The sequence below is a fragment of the Megachile rotundata genome, chromosome 13 (assembly GCF_050947335.1).
Source record: "Megachile rotundata isolate GNS110a chromosome 13, iyMegRotu1, whole genome shotgun sequence".
Taxonomy (NCBI): Eukaryota; Metazoa; Arthropoda; class Insecta; order Hymenoptera; family Megachilidae; genus Megachile; species Megachile rotundata.
Genome location: NC_134995.1, coordinates 2,215,976 through 2,227,821, shown reverse-complemented (window position 1 = coordinate 2,227,821; position 11,846 = coordinate 2,215,976). Strand labels below are relative to the sequence as shown.

The window sequence follows — 11,846 nt, the reverse complement described above, 5'->3', positions numbered from 1 at the left end:
AATTTAAATAAAAAGCTATTAATTTGCTATATTCGTATTAGATCTTGTCAAGGCTATTTTTAACAGTATATATTTTGTATATATTTTTACAAATTTAGAGTATACTTCGTTTCATGAGAGAAAGGACTTAATTCATGCAGGTTTTCTAATCACAAGTGTTATGACCTATGGTTTACTTTCATCTTCATGGTCATATACGCAGTGAGATAAAATAGAGAAATGACAAGAATTGGTGATGACATGAGAAAGATACTGTAACACTATCGTTTGAATCTGATTTGGGTCACAGTATAAGAAAGCACAGTAGGTTCACTTGGTGTCGGCACCTTTAATCTCATGACTAAAAGATCGCCATGTTGCTGGTTGTGCGCGGGCTCTAATTTGAAAAGCACAAAAAGAAAGAAAGAATTTTACTAAATATTTTAAAAGAAAATAAGACTCTAGAGTAATAACTCACTTGATGGGAAGAAAGTTATAGTCATTGTAATTATATGGTACATAAATTATTGTGTATATTTACAAATAATTAATACCTTTGCGTTTATTTTGTTGTACATATGTATTAATTTATTTTTAATTAAAATACAATTAAAATAAAATATGTCAATGTTAAATTAAATAGTTTATTCAGGACAAAATAATAAATAGATTATATTAATAAATTTAAATAATTTTAGCACCAAATACACATTTTGATGTAGTGAACTGAAATTCATATATATATTTTAAATTAAAAAAAAAAAAATATATATATATATATAAACAACAAAAGTATTAGATATTATCTAAATAGTAATAAAAGTGTGATATAAATAAAAATTGATATAATTTAACAACACATAATAATGAACTCACATAATGCTTTTAACATGTTAGGGATATACTTTCAATCATCGCGATATTGATACATTTGATTATTGTTTACTATTTGTATTATGTGTAAAAATATTTAATTTTGAAATGCGCATTATAAAGTTATATGTCTATACTCCTTTAATTACATTATCCTTTTTTCCTCATTCAAAACTAACACTATTTAGAGAAACACCTTCATATAGTAACAGCTACATTTTATGTTTTATTTTTGGAGATTCTTGTACATCTCTTATAACTGTGTTTGAAAAAAATCTGCTTAATTTTTAATTATTAATTTTACAATAAATGTGCTCCACTTACAAAAAATACATTAACCAATTGATTATGGAGTAATTAAAATATTTATAGGTAAATTGAAGTCAGGCCTTCCTATTTTTCATCGAAATTAATAGCTTTATCCCTTCCTAAATCAAATAATACACAAGTTGAAACAAATTAAAAATGTTAAAAGATATTGTATTATACATATACTAAACGAAGTTTGCATGAATTTTTAGAATTATCTTTCAATCGTTAGAATTATCTATAAATGAGCTACTAATAAGTTTTGCATATATCTGCTTAATTAATATCTTTTATTGCTTGATTAGAAATTTAAATGTTCTTTAAATGTTCAGTTTATTAAATTGTTCTTTCAATATTATATGCTATTTGTTTTCAAATCTCAAAATGGCATGATATTTGGAACATTGATTTTTCAAGATGAATTTTTATAATTTCTTTTTACTAGAAGAATAAAATGGACCTATAAACTGAAGATTTCAGATATTCTTTATTATTCTTCATTATATTGGAAATATATGTACAAATGAAATGTCTAAATAATTTTGTTTGCTTATGTAGTAAGTATGGATAAAACTTACAATATATTTTATGGTACATGAATAATTTCATATAATTTACAGGACAGGTAGCACTATGTTAGTATTAAATAAACTGTTTGTTTGAATAAATGCTTGTTTTTCGGAGTATTTTATCTAAAATATATCCCTACTCTGTTCGATTTTTACATTTCGTCTCTCTCTAAACGTAGTTTTTTTTTATTGGAGTGTTACCTCTTGTTAAACCTACTCTTAGTTGAACATGTTTTGAAATTGTTTCATAAGATGAAATATGTATGTTGTCACAGTAATCTCGCGTGGAACCTAAATGTATTTTGGCTACTGAACTTTAAATCAGTTCAGTGATATTTTATTTATCCGTATTTACAGTGAATTTAATATGGCTTCTTCTATAATTGCTACTGCAACAGTTCGTGCTATTAAAGGTAGAAAGATACTTGCTACAAGAGCTGCTCTTACGTTGGTGAGTTAATGACTGATTAATATTGATTTGATAGCTTTAAATTATTGTTATATAATATTTTTTGATTGCACAACATTGATAAATACAATTGCGAATTCAAAAAATTAAGGTTAGGTTAACAATTTTATAACATATCTCCTCATGTTTTTAACGATATGCATGTAAAATTTATTATTATTTAAACAAATGCTTCTAATTTCGAATATGTCACAACAAATATAACTATTATTATCATTTTATTGGTTATGTAGACTAATTCAATGATAAAATTTGACGATTTGTCATTGAAAAATTTACTATGAATGTACTATATTTTAAAGTTTTGTTTAATACAAAAAACGAAGTTTTAATAAATAAAATTGAGTATATAACTCTTCAAATTTAGAAGTATTAAATTAAAAATTATGTGTATTTGTGATGTAGATGTAAGTAATGTAAGAAATATTAAAGCTCTGTTGATATAAAATATTAGCACTTTTTTTTTTAAGTACTTTTTTATACAGATAAAAGCATGTATTTTTTTAATAACATTAAACATATCATTGAAGTTCACAATCATTTATTTAAAATCAAACCCATCAATGGCAATTATAACGAAAATGGAAATTGTACCGTGAGCATAGGCTCAAGTACATGTGAATGTTTATTTTATTTAAGGTATTTAAGTACAAGATAACTCAGATAATATATAAGGAACTAGTGTCAATTTTATTTAAAGCTAGAATATTGTCATTGTTTAATGGCAAATAAAGCAAATTTTAACTAATGTTTCAGATTTCCTGACTATTTCACGGTATATTGTAGCACAATTAGTGTTAAAGAAGACATTCCTGCTTAGAAATATTACATTGACAGTGATTTTCATAAACAGTTATTAGAAAAATGATTTAATTACTTTTCTTCAATGTTTATTAGTTTAAGAAAATATATTTTTAGGACGTGTAGGAATTTTGCTATGCTCAAATATTAAAAAGTATAGTCACTATTTGATAAGCTATTGGTTGTGAGAGTAGATAAGAGTAGACAGTAACATGCGGGGGTATGTTTACTATATTGAAAATTACAAAGTTTGATGAAATGCGTAGACTTGCCACTTTTTTCTGGCAATACTGTTTATAGGAGCATAAAGTACAAACCTCTATTTTTAATTGCCAGTATGTGAAACACCATTGCCATTTTTTTTCTGCAAAGATACAGCGTTTTAAAGAAATCCTTGCATTTATGGCATATACCACTGGCATTAGCGTTACCTGATGTGCATCATGCAGAGGTTTCTGAATGGATTTTGCGCATCATATGGCTCTATAAAGAGCTGTTATTATTAATTTCCTTCAGAAAATAAAATTTTTATCACCGCTATTTCTGTAACTCAGGGCGTATGGTTCTATATCATAAAATATTAGAAATTAATTCTTCAATAACTCCTTTTAACTGTTAATTTGCATTTTAAAAATTTGATTTCTTTTTCTTCTACAAAGTTCTTATACAAAGTTTGTATTAATACTTGTGTTATTTTTTTTATCTAATTTATCTTTTACAACACGTAACAGAAACATTATTTTTTGTAGCTTTTAACTTGTAGGTCAACCCTAATACCCTTAAAAGACTATTGTATCAATTAATAAAGCATGTTTTAGAATATGGAAAAATAATCTAATATTTGTATTATGTTTTTCATGTTAAAGGTATTGAATATAAATTCAATATAAAGGGTATAGCCGGATAAGGTGGTCAAATGTGCCCTTGAGTCGAATTTGAGACCCAACTCGTCAGTCGGTAGCATATCCCAAAAAAACACCTCACACCAAGTTTCAACCCCCTATCTCATCCGTGGGGGTAGTAAAAGGGAAAAAACGAAATTCCGGTTTTTGGCCCTTTTTGCCTATTTAATTTCGTACAAAAATTCTGAAAAAATTCTAAAACATTGAGGTCCGGATAGCGCATCTTACAGAATTTTTTCAGATTTTTTGATCGCAAACTGTAGTCGTGAAAAATCAAAAACCGAAAAAAAATCCGAAAAAATGCGATTTTTTAGTGAAGATGTCGGAGCACTACTTTTATATTAATGTGGTAGTTAGGTATTAGTACAACTATTATTCTCTAATTTTTTCAGATTTTTCGGTGAGGTGCGCCGTAGTTAAAAAAATCAAAAACCGATTTTTTCGCGCGAAAAACTAACTTCTGCTTTGAATTTTTATACCATTTTCCCATAAAAGATGCATTAAGTAATTTTAAGAGGATTCACGTTCACACAATTGATCTATGGATTACAACAATGCAATTAACGTAATTAATTAGTTTTATGGTACGTTCTTTATATACTTAAATGTTTGAAGGGCTTTCAACGACATCGGTGGCGCAGCGGTTATGGCGTCTGACTGATAAACCACTGCATACTTTTTTTGACGCGGGTTCGATCCCACCCGACCTTACATTTTTTTTTCTTTTTTTTTTTTCTTTAAATTGTTAATTTTTTTAATTCTAATTATAGAACAATGAGTGTTACTTATTTAAAAACATTTCTAACGCACTTTAGATATATTTCAAGGTTTGTTTTTTTTTTTCATTGGGGAAAAGGATTTATTTACGCACAGTCTATACGTTCTTAGACTAGCGTGGGACTCCTACGTTAATCGCAGACTATCCAGTAAAGCCCCAACTACCTGTTGAAATAAAAATAATTGTAAGTATTTTGATTACATGTCTTAATTGTGCTACGATTTTATATATTTTTATTTTTAAACATTTTATTTTTCGTAACTTATCACTTTCCATTGTTGAAGGAATACTATGTCAAATGTATCCGTCGTCATTGCTGCCTTCATTTGTAACAGGTATCACTTGCTCTGTTTGACATATTTTGCTTAATATTGTACATCGTGATTATTTCAAGGATGAATTGAATTAACCATTTTTCAAACATCAAGTTTACAACATCCCGACGTACAATGGTCGGATACCTGAGTAGGAAAAAACCTAATCTTCAACTATTCAAGATTAACAAAATGCTTATAACAACAAGTAATAGACATAATTCTATTACTTAGTTACCAGAAATGAAGTATTTAAAAATTGTACTGATATATGCACTCAACTGAAAATTTATAAACTTGTAGCACAATTAAGATATATAGTCAAAATGTTCCACAATTATTTTTATGTGAATTTAAAGTTGTCAAAGTTTTTCAAGTTAAAAAAAAAACAAACCTTGAAATATATCTAAAGTGCGTTAGAAATGTTTTTAAATAAGTAACACTCATTGTTCTATAATTAGAATTAAAAAAATTAACAATTTAAAGAAAAAAAAAAAAGAAAAAAAAATGTAAGGTCGGGTGGGATCGAACCCGCGTCAAAAAAAGTATGCAGTGGTTTATCAGTCAGACGCCATAACCGCTGCGCCACCGATGTCGTTGAAAGCCCTTCAAACATTTAAGTATATAAAGAACGTACCATAAAACTAATTAATTACGTTAATTGCATTGTTGTAATCCATAGATCAATTGTGTGAACGTGAATCCTCTTAAAATTACTTAATGCATCTTTTATGGGAAAATGGTATAAAAATTCAAAGCAGAAGTTAGTTTTTCGCGCGAAAAAATCGGTTTTTGATTTTTTTAACTACGGCGCACCTCACCGAAAAATCTGAAAAAATTAGAGAATAATAGTTGTACTAATACCTAACTACCACATTAATATAAAAGTAGTGCTCCGACATCTTCACTAAAAAATCGCATTTTTTCGGATTTTTTTTCGGTTTTTGATTTTTCACGACTACAGTTTGCGATCAAAAAATCTGAAAAAATTCTGTAAGATGCGCTATCCGGACCTCAATGTTTTAGAATTTTTTCAGAATTTTTGTACGAAATTAAATAGGCAAAAAGGGCCAAAAACCGGAATTTCGTTTTTTCCCTTTTACTACCCCCACGGATGAGATAGGGGGTTGAAACTTGGTGTGAGGTGTTTTTTTGGGATATGCTACCGACTGACGAGTTGGGTCTCAAATTCGACTCAAGGGCACATTTGACCACCTTATCCGGCTATACCCTTTGTATGGATTGCTGCCAAGCATAGCAGTTGTTCCATACTTTTTATTTCTCATAGCTATTATTTAATGCTTAATGAAATAAATTTCCAAACATTACACAGTAAAAGAAAAATGCTTTATACTTCATTTGTACATATAATCTAAATGCATTAAACGTTGCACAATTTAAAAGAAACAAGACTGTCTTCTTTGTCCACTTCACTGTTTTTCTCATGATGGAATAATATGATAAATACTGATCTGCCAAATCTATACCCATCATATATTTATAATATTCTATGACAGAATGCAGTTTTATCATTTCTTGTTTCGTTTTCTACTGTATTTTATTTGTTTTCATTAATTCTCCCAAATGTATCATGGAAACCATGTATATGACCTTCTGTTTCGCCTTCCACACCTGTACCAAAACTTCACCTTTTCTTTTACATCTATATTCTCCAGTTTTCAATCTGAGATTGTCCATATAATAAGCAGTGTCCCAAACATATATTTTTATCAAGTAATGATATAATTGTCTGGTCCAATTTTTTGCTTTCTGCACAGTATATTTCTATATTGGAAACGTATCCGGTTCTAGCTTCGCATAGTATGTATAGGCAAAGTAGGTCATACTTTATTATTTTTGCCGGATTGTATGTTTTTATAGATAATTTTCCACACCATGGAATAATGGATTCATCAAGTGAAAGTTCTTTCCTATGCCTATATACTGATTTAAATTTATCTAATAAATAGCTCAGAATGGACTGAATCTTCTCGAGCTTATTAAAACCGGTTATTGTTTGATTGTTTGAAAAATGCCATGTCTTCTAAAGGCGAAATCTATTACGTGGCATTATAGTGGAGAATGATGGGGTTTTTGTATAAAAATGGGAGCACCAGTAATAATCTTTTGCATCTTTCTTTACCTGGCCCATCATTATAATTATACCAAGAAATTTGTTCATCTTGGCTAGAGTAATATCACGCCGCTTTGACATTTTCTTCCTCTTACTCATCTTGTCCTTATTTTACTGGTAATAGATGTTGGATTCATTGATCATTAATTGAAACAAATCATTGCCAATAAGCAATTCGACGACTTCTTTTATGCTTTTCTTATTAGTAGGAAAAATCTTTGGGCTGGGCTCACCAGTAAAATCTGGTATGTTAGGAATTTTATCGACATCTGACCATACTTCACTGTAACTATGCAGTTCTGTGGACATTTCACAATCACTGAAATCATCGGAATAGCTTGAATGCTGTAGTGGAATAGCTCTTGATCTTCTTCTAGGACCCAGATCACTATCGATGTCCTCGACTTCTATATCAGGATCTTCTCAATGTATCGAATAATCCGATAAAGAGTTAACAATATGCTCATTAATAATTTCACTCATATTATATGGGTAAAAAATTACAGAAGAAAAAGACTTGTTATACTGTTTAACCAAAAACATAACTGTACGAAAGATATACTGTTTGCGGAGTACACAGGCTTCTGAACCGGCGTATACGTTTTGTCTTTAGAGTATGACAAATGAAGATCGGCGTAGCCATGGCAAGTAAATACAAATAGATGTGTAAAACACTTATATCAGTAAAAAAAAATACACATAATCGTGGGGCAGCTACTCAAGCGACAGACTCAGAAATCCGCGTTTTCGCGCGGTCGGCGCTCAAGCGACAGACTCGGAAACTCGCGTTTTCGCGGGGCCGGCTGTCAATGTGTTAAGTAATTTTAAATAGATTTACATTCATAATTAATACAAATGATATATTAGTTAAAGATGTAAAATTCATTTATTAATTAATTTTACGTCGTAGTCGATTATATACCAGATCATAAGACGGTCTATCAACTGAAGAATTGGCTAAGAAGTTAGGAGTCTAATGGAAATGGGAGTATATGTAGATTTATAATACAATATTGAAAACTATTAAATATAAGACAACACAATTAACACAATTTGAACAGTAAATGAATTTATTTTAAAACGAAAGCAATAACTTTAAATGAAACACAAAATCTTTTTAATATACGTGTACGATATCGTAATTGCAGAGAACAGTAAAGAAAAATTATATAGATACTATTTTATTTTAACATTTGAGGATCTAATTGAAATGAGCGATAACATAATTAATATAGATTCAACGTGTTTTTGATTAATTGTTATACATTTCTGTAAGGATATGGTACGTTAAGAGAACTATCCCTCGTAATTTTTCGGTTGGATAATTTATTCGTAGATCTTCTTTTTATAATCTTAGCACAATCTTTTCGCTATATACTCGCTGGTATTACAGTATGATTCTTTTTACCATTCCTATTTTAGGCCGCGGTTTATATACATAAATCTTCTATACATTTACGGACACTTGGATTTCGCGGTTATCACCCTTCATAATATTCTCTGTCTCGCACACAGTACCGCGATCAATCACCTATCTGCAATGTTCATTACCGAAGCCGTTGGCAAAGGAGATTTTTGCACGCGTCCTAAACAGCTGTTTTTAGAACACAAATTTTTGCCCTTGTCGCAACGGTTACCGTTCGGCAACGGTTGTTGATGTTTTTCGCATCCCTACATTTTTATATTCACAGGGTATTAATATTTCTATATTTACAGTATTTAATACATGTGTAACGACTCTGGAACCTAGGTTCAGATGTTAACAGCGCTAGTGAGGTAAAGAGCGGCTTTTACTTATTGAACGACTCGTTTTGTATTAATAACTAAACCTAAAGAATGTGGGATTCGTGTGGTGTACGGTTAAGGAGTGAAATCCACAAGTCAATATCTTTCAACAATAAGGTTTATTCAATAAAATAATGAAAATGATGAATTTAACAAATAACAAGTAACAAATAACAACAAAATATGAAAAGTATACTGGTTTGATCAAAAGAAAGTAAATAGATTTTGATTGGACAAATTAAACAGTACGTAACAGATGATTGTGAATCTAACAAAATGAAATCCGCTAGTTAATACTTTATATTAAATCGTGCCTAAGTCTGATCTCGGATAAAGCTAACTACGCTTTTATAAAATTAACTAAATTCGATATTCTATATTATTTGATTCTCGTTTCGAAGCTATCGCAATGACAAAGTTTAACTTGATTAATACGTTTGTAATTTATATAAATGTTTTTTTATGAAATTAGTAATGTTAGCGCGTTATAGTCTACCGCAGCGAGGAATCCGACCTAAGTGTGATTCTCTAAGTGTACCCAAATACACTTTCGCAAAGTTAGACAGATTAATGATTTTATCTGATATCGAACGCGGTGTAGTCGACTACGGAAATTACGCTAATGACAGAACAATATTCTTTTATTAATTCAAAATTTCAAAATTTGTTTGAATCTAAATGAATTATTTCCTTGGAACAGTTACTCTTTCTTAATTTGACTCGACAACTAATTGTCCATGACCCTTTTAGTCAAAACGAACATTGACAGCCGAAACCAGATCGCTTAATTAGGGAGCCTGCTAGACTTACCTGAATCTGGTACCCGATTTTTAAAAATTTTATTTCTTTGAATTTTATCATATTCGCCTTCGTTTGTACCCGTTTGTACCACCTCTCTTTTCGTTTGTACCCTAAGGAGTGAAAAGTTACTAGGGGGTGAAAATACCCCAGCACCCCACTTTAACATTTTTTATTTCTTTCAACGCCATCATAAAAAGAGACGTTTGTACCCGTTTGTACTATCCTCACTTTCGTTTGTACCCCAAGGGGTCCATTTGTACCGCCTTTCGAAAGTACCCCCAAGGGGTAACTTCCCCATTTATTAAGATATTTCAAATTTTCCTGCGGGTGCTATTTCCTAATCGTTTGTACCTGTTTGTACCACCTTCACTTTCGTTTTTACTTTAAAGGGTTCGTTTGTATCGCCTTCTGAAGAAGTTCCCTAGAGCTCTCTAGAACTTCCTAGACTCTAGAGTTCCCTTTGAGGTACAAACGAAAGTGAAGGTGGTACAAACAGTTTTAGTAATTCGGTAGCTAAAGATAAACTTGTATAATACCGATCTGTGAATACATGATATTCTTCAGTTGATGGAATTTTTTCTAATAATTTTTTATATAAATATAATGGTATTCTGGTAGTTATTGGAAGATTTTCCGTTGTTATAGAACCATAGTACGGTAGAATAGAATACACATATCTAGATTTTGAATCGGCTAAAACATATATTCTTATACCCCATTTAGTTGGGTTTATGGGATTATAGGTAATGAAACCAATTTTGCCTTCAAAATGAACTACTGCTTCATGTACCGAAATACATTGATCTGGTATAAAGTACTGTGAAAACTTGGAATCTATCTATTCCAAAAAATGACTAGCTCTTTGAATTCGCGTTTTCAAAGATGGATACCCGGGCGGAAGTTTCTTCAAGTGCAGCATCCAAAATATTTGAAATGATCCCTTGTAAATGTATCCGAATAGAATGGAATTCTGCTAATATTGCTTGTTGACCGATATTCAAATTTATTTTATAACGGCATTGTGCCCATATTGAAAATTACAGAAAGAAAAGCCCCAAATTTTCTATATTTTTCCAAAATTATTCCAAATTGATCGTTTTGTCAATCTCCTTCCACTTATTTTGCTATTTGCATAATTATTAGTTTCTTTTATTATATTATCAACTATTTCATCTGTAAAGTACAACTTGAATATATCAATAGGCTCAACAATATTAGAAGAAATTTGTGGCCCTGTAACTTTTGGAGATACTGTAAATTTTATTTGTTGAAAAATATCATCTCGTTCAGTAACATTTTCCCATTCGCTTGAATCGTCGCTATCACCGTTTATATTTTCGTTCTGGCCGAGTTCATCATCAGTATCACTATCCGTAATAGGCATAACATTTTTTTTTTTTTAAGAAGTAAGTCACTATCAGAACTAACGTAATTATCACTTTCATCTTCATCTACTACATTTCTCCAATTTTCTTTTCCAAACATATAAAATTCATCTTCGCTACTAGAAAATTTCAGGTTTCTACTGGTATTTGGTTCTTCAACACTCCTTTTCTTCGCCATATTTTATGAGGCTTAAATTGTGGATAGAAAAAATAAAAATAGCATGCATGCATGCACGACTCCGTCTCTCTTTCTTCTAACAGATAGTGCTCCGAAAATGACAATAACAAACTTTATTGACCGTATACAAAACGATGTATTTTCGCTTAATGCTCGGAGAGGAATGCTCTAGAGCGCGTCAAAAAACAATTGCCGATCGCCTTTAATTGTTGCATGTATAATTAAGGCCAAACATAACAGATTTCCTAAAATATCACGTCATACCGCCTGTATGGCGGCATTCAATTTGTTTAGAATATTTATAATGTCGCGAGTATGACGGCATTCGATCGTTAAGTGTTAATTATTATTTTTCACGGGTCACGTAAGTCTCTGAGTCCCTTGGGTCCATGACCTGATGGTTTTTTGATATTAATTGCAGTTATTTTTATTACAAATATGCAAATTACATTATAAGAGCAAGACGTCGGGTATCGAAAAGAAAAACGCGCCGACGGGGTATGCAACACACGCCAACACACCGCACAACAACCAAAAAATAAATGAATAGCGGAAGTCCGCGAATTTCC

The 11,846-nt window shown here is 30.6% G+C and overlaps 1 protein-coding gene across 2 annotated transcripts in view; it reads left to right on the top strand.

Moving 5' to 3' along the window:
• The first annotated feature begins 1,891 nt into the window (after window positions 1-1,891).
• The window catches only part of MagR (Iron-sulfur cluster assembly 1 homolog MagR), a 57,818-nt gene continuing 47,863 nt past the window's right edge, over window positions 1,892-11,846 (top strand). The window contains exon 1 of one of the 2 annotated variants that reach the window (XM_076539287.1): window positions 1,892-2,181. In XM_076539287.1, the coding sequence (XP_076395402.1) occupies window positions 2,098-2,181 (84 nt within the window). In that variant the 5' untranslated portion in view covers window positions 1,892-2,097. The remainder of the gene's footprint in view (window positions 2,182-11,846) is intronic. The other variant, XM_076539285.1, reaches the window with a different exon arrangement.